The 12,872-nt window shown below is 59.9% G+C and overlaps 1 protein-coding gene across 2 annotated transcripts in view; it reads left to right on the top strand.

Moving 5' to 3' along the window:
• Window positions 1-12,142, top strand: part of Nr4a1 (nuclear receptor subfamily 4 group A member 1) — a 17,804-nt gene extending 5,662 nt beyond the window's left edge. The window contains exons 1-7 of one of the 2 annotated variants that reach the window (XM_055627259.1): window positions 5,032-5,131; window positions 7,763-8,634; window positions 9,390-9,519; window positions 9,701-9,852; window positions 10,148-10,350; window positions 10,437-10,615; window positions 11,374-12,142. In XM_055627259.1, the coding sequence (XP_055483234.1) occupies window positions 7,765-8,634; window positions 9,390-9,519; window positions 9,701-9,852; window positions 10,148-10,350; window positions 10,437-10,615; window positions 11,374-11,630 (1,791 nt within the window). In that variant the 5' untranslated portion in view covers window positions 5,032-5,131; window positions 7,763-7,764 and the 3' untranslated portion in view covers window positions 11,631-12,142. Of the gene's footprint in view, window positions 1-5,031; window positions 5,132-7,762; window positions 8,635-9,389; window positions 9,520-9,700; window positions 9,853-10,147; window positions 10,351-10,436; window positions 10,616-11,373 lie in introns of those variants that run through there. The other variant, XM_055627260.1, reaches the window with a different exon arrangement.
• Window positions 12,143-12,872: the final 730 nt, after the last annotated feature.

Here is a 12,872-nt window from a genome sequence, read left to right as displayed (position 1 = left end):
GGAGGAGGAGGAGGAGGAGGAGGAGGAGGAACAGCGGTAGGTAGTCTTGAGAATGGATAGTGTAGTAGGTCTGCAGTTGGTGATGGACAAACGACTTGGGAACCCTTCATAGGAGCGGGGGGTTCGCAGATTTGCCCTCTCCTTCCTCAGAATCGCCCACAGAGTGTCTTTACTCGGGCAGAGAAGGGAAGGTGTCTGCTGGCCCATGTCATGGTTGCTCTCCAGTGGGCTCCCTCTGCTGCAGGAGCCAGCAGCTGGGCTGAGGGCAGACCTCCTGCGCACCCCTGTCCCAGCCTGCTCTCCTCGCCCTGTCCCAGATGCTTTGGGTGCTGAGAAGCAAGTCTGTGATAAAGCCAGCTTGCCTCAAACATGCTCCCCGGGACCTGGGCCAGGGACAGCCTCTTACGTGGGAGGCTCCTATGCTCTCCTCCTCCTTGGTTCTTAAAAAAAAAAAAAAAAAAAAGTTTCCCCTTTCTGAACATGTCTCTAACTGGATCCAGAGCTGTCACTAAAAATACTTTAACAATAGGAAAGTGTGTCGGTCTTCCGGCTGAGGCTCCTTATCGGGGAGGCTTTATTTTGGAATTTGACTTTGTGCTGAGGAGGTTGGGTGGGGGGCCCTTGGGCAGGGCTCAGGGAGTTTTGTGGGTGTGGGGGACGATCCTTGGTGGGGACTGGCCAGTAGAGATGCCCCCAGAGAGCTTGTAAGAAGGGAGAGATGAGGTAGCCTTTCTACCAGGGCTTTGAGCTGCCTATGTGTGCCTACTCAGCTTGCCAGTTCTCCTTGAGGTCTAACCTTATTCCTGCATACCGAGTATTAATTTCTTCTGCCTGGGAGGCTTGCAGGTGGCATCTGCAGCCGTGCTGCCTTCCTTCAGTAATCGGCTTTCATCAGGCACTTGTTGCAGAGAGATCTTGGAATTTTTCTGGCGCTGGGGAGAGCTTACACTACTCCTGTTTTCTCTCACTCAGCCCCTCAGAGGGGGTGGTCTCAGTCAGGGAGAGCATAACCCTGGTTCCTGCTCTGTCCCTGGCATCCAGGTCCAAGTGCTCTTATCTGGTGTTTTGAGCTCCCTCCCCCTCAGGGAGCCGAGTTCCATACCATGGAATATACAGCGTCCACACATGGGGAAATGGTTTCCGAGGGGCTGCGGGATTTGGCCAGGTTTCACTACAACATCTGCTGGCCTTGGGTAGCTCTTCCAGGGATTGCCTGCATTGAGGGATCAGGTGCAAGGTTCATGGGCTAACCTGGAAACTCAAACTGGGATCCTGTTTTTTTTGGGGGAGTGGGCGGGGGGGGAGGTAAAAATATATGCTCACTTCAGGGTCTTGGAGAAAGCCCAGGATCTTAGAGGCAGAGACCTGGTATTGACCCTTCACCTGGGTTCCCAGAGCTGCCCTGGGAAGCCCCTGAGGCAGAAGGTAGCACTGCCCACTGGCAGGGCAGGAAGCGGAAGTGGCTTGGTCGGGGCTGGTGGCAGGCTCAGGGGCTGAGCAGGGGAAGGTCCCAGGGCTGCAGTGGAAGGAAACAAGGCTCACCCCCTCGACCTCCGCCATGGGAAGAGCATGGAGGCTGTGGGTGGGGCCGGTGCCTTCCACAGGGTGGGGCCCAGCCCAAGGGGCATCGTGGGAAAGGGCTGCAAGAGTCCACTTCCCCTATTCCCTGTTTACCCAACTTGGCCGAGGAAAGACAGCAGACATTGCTAGCTCAGGCTGCCTACTGTTGAAGAACAGAGGCCATAGAGGAAAAGGCCCCCTGCAGGAGGGGGTACCTTGCTGAACACAACCCTCACACGTGGGTGGGAATGGGTCTGAGCACGACTCTGTAATTCCCCATCAGGCTGCATGCTCCCCCAACACCATTTTCTGGAGCTTGAGTCTCAATGTATGTACCAGGTCACCCCTGAACTTGCGGTGATCCTCCTGTCTCAGTGCTAGGATTACAGAGGTGTGCCTCCAAGCTTTTGTGATGTCATCATGTTGCAACTCCTTCTAACTCCTGTGTTCTGAGTAACCGAGGGAACAGATGTGTGATGAGAAACAGCTACTGTGATTACAGTCGAACGAACTTGAGTTCAGTTGAGTCCAGCGTGTCTGCAGCCACGTGAGGGAGCGGTTTTCAACCTTCCTAATGCTGCGACCCTTAAACACCATTCCTCCTGTGGGGACCCCCAACCATAATTTAGTCTTGCTGCTACCTCATAGCTGTAGTTTTGCTACTGTTACGTTACTGTAATATCCACGTTTTCCGATGCCTTTAGGCGACACCCGGGGGGGGGGGGGCTGTGATGCACAGGAGAACTGCTGTCATAGGCTAAAAGCTTGTGAATGTGGTCTCTAGAGCCAACACGCTCGGGCACAGTCATCCCAAGGAGGACCTGGCTGCTTGCAGCCCCCTGAGACACCTGGAGCAGACAGGCCAGGCCCGAGTCTGTGGCGCATTCACAGGACCTGGGGTCAAGGCAGCATGAACCCTGTGCAGCAAGAGTTGTGGGGTCTGTCTGGAAAGCGCAGGCTGTAATTTTAGGCTCAGGGCAGGCAGCAAGAGGGCAGAGTGGATGGCTTCAAGTGTGCTTTCTTGCCCGAAAGTCTTGGTTAGTGTCTTGCTTCTGGACTTGACTCATACTGGTGAGAAAAGGCAAAGGCTTATTGGGAGTCAGGTGTCCCGGGAGTGAATGAAGCTGGTGATGATTCCAGGGGAGGAGGAGAGGAGGCCTGTGGCCCAGATGGTGCTGCAGACATGCCCGGCACTGGGAATTACCTGAAGGACCCCACCTAGGTGCGTTGGAAGCTTGGGCCCCGGTGTGAGGCCTGACTGGACAGCACTGGCCTGTCCCTGCACTGTCGCCTCTCCCTGATGAGCAGGAGCCTGGGAGGCCCCAAGTCCTTTATACCTCTGGCTTCTGTGCCAGGCTCTGTGCTCTATCACGGTCCTCGCACAGGCGGCCGCAGCTGTGTCCCCATAGAAGGACCGTCCTTGTTGGCAGCACGTGGCGAGTTCGGGCCCTCCAGCCTCACACTCAGAGGCGGCTGCAGTGCCGGTTCCTCTTACAGCTTTGCGGTAGCAAGATGGCAGCCTCCAGAGAGGCTCGAGGAGGTTGGCCTGGGTGAGCCTGCAGGCTTGGGGTATCCAGTGAGGCCCCTGCTGCTGGCACATCAGCTTTGCATGCTGATCTCTGCCACTTGTGCAAAGGCAAAATGGTGTGGAGGGAGGAGGATGCTAGAAGGGAAGACGGGGCTAGGGCTTCAGCATGCCCGAAGAAGACAGGACAGTGTGCCTGCCTTTGCCAGAGGGGAGGACCCTCCCAGCGTGTTTGCTGGCATATCAGGAGTCATCTGGGAAGTCGGGGGAAGCGTCCAGGGCTGGGTGGAGAGGTCAGATGGGGAGCCGGATGTGATACAGCCAGGGACAAGACTATATGGGTGATGTGGGGAAAAGATCCAGGATGGCTCCAGTTGGCATCTGTCCACACTCCATCCTTCCTCTGGTGGCCTTTGAGTTCTTGGGAAGGCGGCGTGGGACAGTCCAGAGCTGTGGACTCAGTCACAGCAAGACTGCATGCCGGCTTGGGGTCTCGGGTAACTTCTGCAGATGACTGAATGGCAGCAGCAATGTGCGAAAGCTGCTCCGTAGGCAGGGACGGCGGAGATCTGGAAAGAGGCGGCAGGCTGGCATGGACTCCCGGGTGCCAGTGCCAGGCAAGCGCTCTTCTGCTGAGCTGTGCCCTCAGCCCAGTTTAAAAACGGGTACGGCCAGAGGGGAGGGCGTTGGATGTCCCCAGGTAGTCTGCCGCACTGGTGGGCTGGCATCGGTTGTGGCTGGCAGCAGAAATGGCGTGGGGGCAGAGATATTTCAAAGAGAATTCCGGGTGGGAAAGTCGAGAGACTGAGATGCTCGTAATCCCTTCCTCTCTCTTACCGTGCTGGACTGGGATGGGGCGTGTGTGGGGTGAGACAAGCCTAGAAAGGCTCCAGGAGACTGCAGCCTGCCCTGCACTCGGGACAAAGCTGCTGTCTCCGCCGCTGCAGGAGGGGGTAGGAAGGCAAGCGTCCTTTCAGGGACTGGGGCAGGGAGCTGGCGGGAAAGAGCTCCTTGCACACGGAGGGCATGCCCGTGGGTTCCAGACCCCGGAGTGCCACCACCTAGCTGAGTGACAACGAGCCATTGCCTTTATGTCCCCGAGTCTATTTATAAAATGGGGAAGGGTTGGCACGAATTTGGAAAGATTTCTCAGGCTCCACCCGGTTCTGAAATTCGGTAATTTCTCAACTAGGGGCGCAGCCATCCTGTGAGGGGCTAGAAAGGCCACTGGGGAGAAGCCAGCATCGTGCAGAGCAGAGCCCTTCGCCCATTGGCAGGGGCGAAGCTGAGGTTCTAGCTACCGTTACACCACCTCGTCAAGGCTGAGGCAGAGGCCCAGCCCACCTCCCATCTCCTGGGTGTGTCCCAGAGTTGCTTGCCTAAGCCCTGACCTGCTCTGGCTGCCCAGGGTGGCGGAGAGGGACGCCCTAGGTGTCCAGGACAGGCCGGGGTAGTGGTGGGCAGGAGGGAGAAGGCGCGGTTGGCACCGGGAGCAGCTGGAGGGGAGGAGATGCTGTTCCGGGGATGCCCTGGGGGCGCGGCTTCACAACACCCCCTCCTCCCGGGCGGTTATTTCGGACCCCGGGACCCGATCCCGGGTCTGGCTTGGGGAGCTTAGTGGGTCTGGAAGCTGCTATATTTAGTCGGCGCAGCGGGCGAGAGGAAAACTATTTATAGATCAAACAATCCGCGCTCCCTGCGTCAATGGAACCCCGCGTGCGTCACGCGCGCAGACATTCCAGGCCCCCCCTCCTCGCCCCGCCCCCTCGGGCTCCCCGTCCCCGCGCCGCCTCCCGCCGGAACCGCGCCGCCCCCCGCGCCCTTGTATGGCCAAAGCTCGCCGGGCCGCGTGCGTCAGTGGCGCCCCCGCCCCTCTCCTTGCGTCACGGAGCGCTTAAGAGGAGGGTCGGGCTCGCCAGGGGAGCCCCAGTGCAGGAGGCTGCGAAAGTTGGGGGAGTGTGCGAGGAGGACCGCGGAGCGCGCGCCGGACCAGCCTGTGACTGGGTCGGGGCGCCAGTCCCGGCCAGGGGGAGCGGAGCCGGCCGGGTAGGTACCCCGCGGGGAGCATGCTTGTGTTTGTGGGGGTAGTGCGTGGCTGATACGGGAGTACGCGCGGGCGGAAGGGATGTCTTTGGGTCGGCTTTTGAAGAAGGTGTGTAGGGCGCAGTTTTGGTGTTAAAGGTAGCTCTTGGGGGTCTGGAGGTTTGGGGGTGGGCAGGGAAGAAGGCTCTGCAGGGTGGTCGGTGCCGCTCGGCCGTGGGAGGCTTGGCCAGCAGTTTTGTTTTGTGCCTAGGGCTCTGGGTTTGGGTGCTGATGGCGGGCTGGAGTTGCCTGAGCGTGGTGCGGGGAGCGGGTTCACGGCAGGGCTGCAGCGCTGTGGGGGCCAGCCAGCTCCGAGGGGGATTCAGTGTCCACGGGCCCCCTTCCCAGGCCGCCGCCCCTCTCCGCAGGTGTTCGCTTAACTTCGCAGGCTGGGCCCAGGCTTTTCCATTCCCTCGCTTTTCTGTGTAAGCGGTGCAGGAAGACCTGGACCTTGCCGAAGGAACCTGCTAGCTAGATCGGCGCGGTGATTGCTGCGTTTGGACTAAGCTGTCAGGGCATGTGTAGCGTAGGAAGGACTGTTTGAGCTGTACCCTTGTGTGCTCTGGAAGAGGAAGAGGGGCACTTGGAGTCTTAGCGGGGTACTGACCAGGGCAGCCTCTGTCAATCAGGCAGGCTTGCAGATCACCCCAATGGTCCCTGTTGAATCCGTGAGGGAGGGTGCAGCCTGAGGCTGGTTCACCTAACAGGTGCAAGCCACCCTGTGGCCCGGACCTGCCCCAAGCCGGATTCTCCCACTCCCTCCTTCCCTCCTTCAGCCCCGCCTCCTCTTCCTCCTCCTCCCTCCTGGATCCGGAGCTCGCCCTCCCCTTCCCCCCCCCCCCCCCCCCCCCCAGGAGGCTAGGTGCCGGTCTGCAGCCTGGGATGCCGGCTGTCTGCCTGAAACGGGGTAGATTGGATCCGGATGTAGAATGTCCAAGTGGAGAAACAGGATTTGAATGAAGCTGGAACAAATGCTCCTCCTGACTGGCTGCCGCCCCTTTTCCTCCACCCCCAACCCATCCTTGCCCAGGCTCCTTGCAGGCAGAGGCAGAAGTGGCCATGTTTATTCCTCACAGGTGCCCTGTGCCTGAGGGACGTGCCACAGGGCAGGCAGGGCGGGAACTTGGGGCACTGTTGTCTGGGAAGTTGTGTGTGTGTCCAGGGGTGGTGATGTCCTGTCCAGGCACTCGGGGCTCAGGTGGGGTGGGAGAAATGCTAGGACTAAGGGGCTTCAAGGGCCAGCAGGTGGTGACAGCCTTTGCCCCAACTACCCCACCCTCTGCTCCGGCTTGAGTTCCTGTGGGGTTTGTCTTCCCCAGTAGAAAGGTTGGAACCTCACAGACCTCAGGCTAGGAGGTGGGGAGAGGCACCGGTCCTCCAGCTTTTCCTCTACAGGACTTTTGAGCACATGTGACCCCAAGGGCCTCCCAGGAACGCTCTCTGATCATTCAGGTGCTTCAGGTTCGGGTGTGTGTGTGTGACCTTTGCTGAGCCCCTGGATGCTCGGAAACAGACGTCTGCCTTAGCAGAGGGCCACAGGCGGGGACAGGTTGTCTCTGTGCACCCACCAGTAGGCTCCTCTGCTCTGCCGAGTTAGCTTGTGTCTGCTGCTGTTAGGAAAATGGCCGGGTGAGCGGAGGAGTTCCCCTTGGGAGCTGTTTTTTCTCCTGCCGTCCAGGGGCTGCTCTCTGGGTCTTCCTGCTCAGTTCCTCACCTCCCTTCAATATGTGGGATTTAATTATGTGTATGTGTGTGCAGGTGTGTGCTACAAGGCTAGAGGCATCAGATGTCCTTGAGGCTGCAGTCCCAGATGGTTGTGAGCCACCTGGTGTAGGTGCTGGGAACTGGACTCAGGTCCTCGGGACCCCTGAGCCATCTCTCCAGCCCTGTACTTGACGTTTGAAGATCTGTAGCCCGCGTTACTCAAGCCTTTGCGGAGCCGGGGTCAGTGAGGAGACTTGGTTCCGCCAGCTCCCGGAAACACCCAGAGCGTGCAGAGTGGGTGCGGGCTGCAGATGGTAGCACGCCGGTGTTGGTGGGCACAGCCCCCTGGGCTGAGGTGGGGCTGGAGTCTGCTGCTGCTCTCTCCCCGGCTGGCCGGCCGTTTCCAGAAGGTCTGTCTCCACAGGCCCTGTGGGGTGGGGGTGGGGTGAGGAAGGGGTGTGCAGAGCCTGGGAGTGTATTCCCAGGAAGTGCCTGGTTGAAAACTCGGCAGACCTGCTCCTGGGGGCTGGGCTGAAGCCCTGTGGGTTGCCTCTCCCAGCCCCCACCCATGAACAAGGAGGCCGGGGGTTGGAGGAACACAGCTTCCCCCTGTTCCTGCGGGGAAAGGCTGGCTAGATGCCTTCCCTAGTTCCCAGGCCACTGGGGTGTGGCTGGCCTGGCTGAGCCTCTTGGACTGGGTCTCTGCCCAGGAGCTTTGTGGCTCACAGACTGAGATAGTGCTTGGGCTGTGGGGTTAGGGCCCCCGGCTTCTGTGGTCCCGACACCCCGTCTCGCTTCTAGGCCTGCCACCTGGCTGCCCTGGGTCTACCAAGCTTCTTCCTTCCCCTGCTGACTCCTCCCCTTCCCTCCCTTGGTCTCCTCCCTCTCCAGAGATGCCCTGTATCCAAGCCCAATATGGAACACCAGCCACAAGCCCGGGCCCGCGCGACCACCTGACAGGTGACCCCCTGCTCCTCGACTTCAGCAAGCCTACCATGGACCTGGCCAGCCCCGAGGCGGCGCCCACCACGCTACCCAGCTTCAGCACCTTCATGGACGGCTACACCGGAGAGTTTGACACCTTCCTGTACCAGCTGCCGGGGGCAGCCCAGCCGTGCTCCTCAGCCTCTTCTTCCTCAGTCTCCTCTGCGTCTTCTTCCTCATCCTCGGCCACCTCCCCTGCCTCTGCTTCCTTCAAGTTTGAGGACTTCCAGGTGTACGGCTGTTACCCCGGCACCCTGAGTGCCCCGCTGGACGAGACCCTGAGCTCCAGCGGCTCTGACTATTATGGCAGCCCCTGCTCAGCCCCCTCGCCATCCACGCCCAGCTTCCAGCCACCCCAGCTCTCTCCCTGGGATGGCTCGTTTGGCCACTTCTCCCCCAGCCAGACTTACGAAGGCCTTCGGGCATGGACAGAGCAGTTGCCCAAGGCTTCTGGGCCTCCACCACCTCCAGCCTTCTTCTCCTTCAGTCCCCCGCCTGGCCCCAGTCCCAGCCTGGCCCAGAGTTCCCTGAAGTTGTTCGCCCCACCGGCCGCCCACCAGCTTGGTGAGGGGGAGAGCTATTCCATGCCTTTCCCAGGCTTGGCACCCACCTCTCCAAACCATGACACTTGTGGCGGTCTGGATGTGCCTCTGACATCCACCAAGGCCCGGAGCGGGGCTTCAGGTGCCAGTGAGGGCCGCTGCGCCGTGTGTGGGGACAGCGCTTCGTGCCAGCACTACGGGGTCCGCACCTGTGAGGGCTGCAAGGGCTTCTTCAAGGTAGTTCGCTGTTTTGGGGTGGCTGCATCCTGTTGGGAGTGGAGTGTGTCACCACAGTGGGATCTGAAGTAACCATTCTAGGGTTTTCTTCCCAGCTAGTTCTGTCCTGCAGGAAGGGCACACGGGTTTACCATCTTAGGGGCTTGGACCAGGGTACACAGATCTCTAGGGCCACAAAACGGCCTGGGGGCTCGAGGAGGGCAGAAGGTGCAGCCCGCAGCGGAGTTCAGGAACAGAGTCTAGTGGGCAGCCTCTGGTTCTCCCCGTCCTGGTGGCAAGGGGGCCACAGACACTTGTGTTCCTGGCACTGGATGAAAGGACCCAGGCAGAGGGTTCGGTGCTTGCAGGCTGGGGGTGGACTTGGGAACAGGCTGTGTGTTTGTCGCAGGGCTGGGTGCCTGCTTGGCTTCCCATCCCACCCTTCGCGCTGTCCTCCCTGCCCCAGGAAAGGCCGGTGGATGCCTGCAGACCTGCTCAGAACAGGTGTCTGGGCAGCCTTGCGCGCTCCTAGGCCCTGTCTTGGGTTCTGGGATCTTCTGAGGCAGAATCCTCTCCCAATGTCTCCCAGATTCCCTCCCCACCTCCCCCTCGCCCTCGATCCCTTCCTCCCCTACACCCAAATGTTAGGAAAATAGCTATGAACAGAGAGTGCTTTTGTCTGTGCCGGCAGCAGGATCTGGATGGTCCCCTCCCCTGGGCGCTCCCCCCCCAGGCCCCATGCTCTGACAGCCTGTTCCGTGTTGCCCCCCCTCCAGCGCACAGTACAGAAAAGTGCCAAGTACATCTGCCTGGCAAACAAGGACTGCCCTGTGGACAAGAGGCGGCGGAACCGCTGCCAGTTCTGCCGCTTCCAGAAGTGCCTGGCTGTGGGCATGGTGAAGGAAGGTGGGTGGCAGGCCCTGGGGCATCGCTGCCCTGCTGGGGAGGGGTAGGCAGGGAGGGCCACATAGGGTACCGTGGTCTGGGGCCCCCACCCCGACTTCTCAGAAGTGTGTACAGTGTGGCCTGAAGACCCCCTCCTCCAGCTTGTTCGCTTCCTTCCTCAATACCTCCCATTCCTCTGCAGTGGTCCGGACGGACAGCCTCAAGGGGCGGCGGGGCCGGCTACCTTCCAAACCCAAGCAGTCCCCAGATGCCTCCCCTACCAGCCTGCTCACCTCCCTCATCCGGGCACACCTGGACTCCGGGCCCAGCACTGCCAAGTTGGACTATTCCAAGGTGAGGCCCTGCCTGCTCACCCGACCCACCCCTCGGAGTATACGCAGCGCCTCCGCATGCGAGGAAAGGAGGGTGCTCTTCCAGGCCCACATCAGAAAGCAAGGGGCGCCTCTGCGCTGTCTAGTTGGGGAAATGCCCTGGGTGGCCATGGGGCGGGGGCCAGCCACGAACAGCTGCCATGGCCCTGGGTTTTCCTGCGGGAACTGGCAGGCACACGGCCCAGTCTGGGGCTCGCCTGCACAGTGCAGCCGCTGCAGGCACGCTTGTGATGCTCAGCCCTTGGTGCTCCTTTCAGTTCCAGGAACTGGCGCTGCCCCGCTTTGGGAAGGAGGATGCTGGCGACGTGCAGCAGTTTTATGACTTGCTTTCTGGCTCCCTGGACGTTATCCGGAAGTGGGCAGAGAAGATCCCGGGCTTTGCGGAGCTCTCCCCGGGAGACCAGGACCTGCTGCTGGAGTCCGCCTTCCTTGAGCTCTTCATCCTCCGCCTGGCCTACCGGTGAGCCGCCTACCACCTTCCTGGCCCTGTCCCCACTGGCCCAGCCTGCCCGCACCCTGCCCTGACTGCTGTCTGCCTCCTGCCAGATCTAAGCCCGGTGAGGGGAAGCTCATCTTCTGCTCAGGCCTGGTCCTGCACCGGCTACAGTGTGCCCGTGGCTTTGGTGACTGGATCGACAGCATCTTGGCCTTCTCACGGTCCCTGCATAGCTTGGCTGTCGACGTGCCTGCCTTTGCCTGCCTGTCTGCTCTGGTCCTCATCACTGGTGAGTGGCAGGCACCAGGCTGGGCCAAGGGTTGCGGGGCTGTTGGCTAGGTGGCATGGAGCAGTTCGGGGCCCCTAGAGTGCCTGCAACTTTGGGATGTTAGGACCTGCAAAGGGACCTAGCTCTGTTCACCCCTAAAGCCCAAACCAACCTTCGAGTGACCACAGACTCCTCAGGCTACGGTGCTGGGCATCTGGCTTAGGGTCCTGTCAAACACCCAGCAAGGTGCACCTATGAGTTTTTCACATGCTGCCCTTGGGTAGCCAGCACCAGAACGAAGGACCAGCCTCAGCTCGGTTAGGCTCGCTCCCTGTTGTCTGTGTAAGAGGCAGCGCTCTGCCAGCCACAGTTCCTGTCGTGGTGCTAGCATGCAGAGCGCAGGGGACAGGATTGGGCTGAGTGTACAGGTTTCTTCACTCTGCTTTCGCCCCCACTTCCACTCAGATTTCTTGCCCCACCCCCCATAGAACACAGAAGAGTGGGGACCTGAAGGTCAGTGCGGTCTACACCCGCTCTCCCTGGTGGTACCCCCATGCCACTCCTGTGAGACTCAGGGTTCCTCAGCAGTGTGGAACCTGTATCCTGGAAACCTGTCTGTCATTCACACTGTCTGGGCCCCAGTGTTGCCCCTGAGAACAGTGGTTTCCAATGAGACCAGCCTGGGAAATGGGTCCCTGTGGGACACGCTGGGGGAGGTTGGGAGGCCGGCCGGGGGAGAGGGGTCAACGCGTGCCTAAACTCTGCCCTCCCCGCTGCAGACCGGCACGGGCTGCAGGAGCCTCGGCGGGTGGAGGAGCTGCAGAACCGCATCGCCAGCTGCCTGAAGGAGCACATGGCCACCGTGGCCGGAGAGCCGCAGCCGGCCAGCTGCCTGTCGCGCCTGCTGGGCAAACTGCCCGAGCTTCGGACCCTGTGCACGCAGGGCCTGCAGCGAATCTTCTACCTCAAGCTGGAGGACCTGGTGCCGCCTCCGCCCATTGTGGACAAGATCTTCATGGACACGCTGTCGTTCTAACCCTGCCCTAAGCTCGTGTGCACACCCGTGCGTGCTCTTACGTCACCCATGTGCCTTCAAGCCCACGGGCCCCCAGAGCACCCCACCCCGCCTGGTTTTGAGCCGAGAGCGGCTCCCCTCCTCACTCCAGAAGAGGGCCGCAGGGAGCTCAGGATCCGGGGGCGGGTGTTCGCGGGGGTGACCCCAATATTTGTCTCACTCCTCCAGCGCAGCCCTGGCCTTCGTGGTGGTTTTTTGTAAGATAAACCGTTTTTAACACATACCGCCCTGCTGTAAATAAGCCACTGTAAATACAGACAGGAAGAGGTTGAGGTGGGGGCCGGGAGGAAGGGATGGGTCCCCCACCAGCCTGGGCAAGCCTTCCCAGCCTCCTTCCACATGTACATAACTGTCACTCAAGGTGAATGACAGATTCTGATTTATATTTGTGTATTTTTCCTGGATTTATAGGATGTGACTTTTCTGATTAATATATTTAATATATTGAATAAAAAATAGACATGTAGCTGAAACCGAGTTTGTGTCTCACGTCCCCGCACAGTTGGCCCCGGTGATAGAAGATGGCAGTAGCGCTGACCGTGGCTGCTGACAGTGAACTGTAGGCCAGCAGGGCAGGCGATGGAAGCCCCCCCCCCCCAGGTCATTAACCGAACGCTCGGGCTGGCTTCCCTCTCACACACTGCGGCACAGATGCTGTGTGCTCCACACGTGACCCGTTGGCCTCAAGCTGGTGGTCCTCCCGCTCCGCTTCCGAGGGTTGGGGTTTCAGGCCCTCGCCCGACACCTGCATGTGGATCCGCCCCTTAAAATGGGAAGCCTCTCCAAACTGCTCACCGAAGGGCCCTCGGTGAGGAGACCAGTTCAGGGGAGCAGGACAGACCTGGCCTCAGGCCACAGGTCTGTTTCTTAGGGCTCAGACTTTGGGGTAAATACAGGGCAATTTGTGATTTAGACTTTTATTTAAATTTTTTTTTTTTTAATACTGGTTATGAAAAGGAAGCTCATGGTTTTAGCTGGGCATGGAGTCACATACCTTTAATCCAAGCATTCATTCGGGAGGCAGAGGCAGGTGGATCCCTGTGAGTTCCAGGACAGCCTGGTCTACAAAGAGAGTTCCAGGACAGCTAGGGCTACACAGACCCTGTCTGTCTTTAAAAAAAAAAAAAATGGAGAGATGGCTCAGAGGTTAAGAGCACTGGCTGCTCTTCCAGAGGTCCTGAGTTCAGTTCCCAGCACTCCCAC

The sequence above is a fragment of the Psammomys obesus genome, unplaced genomic scaffold, assembly GCF_907164565.1.
Source record: "Psammomys obesus unplaced genomic scaffold, mPsaObe1.curated_primary_1811, whole genome shotgun sequence".
NCBI lineage: Eukaryota > Metazoa > Chordata > Mammalia > Rodentia > Muridae > Psammomys > Psammomys obesus.
Note: the sequence above shows the minus strand (reverse complement) of the source record. Positions and strands in the feature narration are given on the sequence as shown.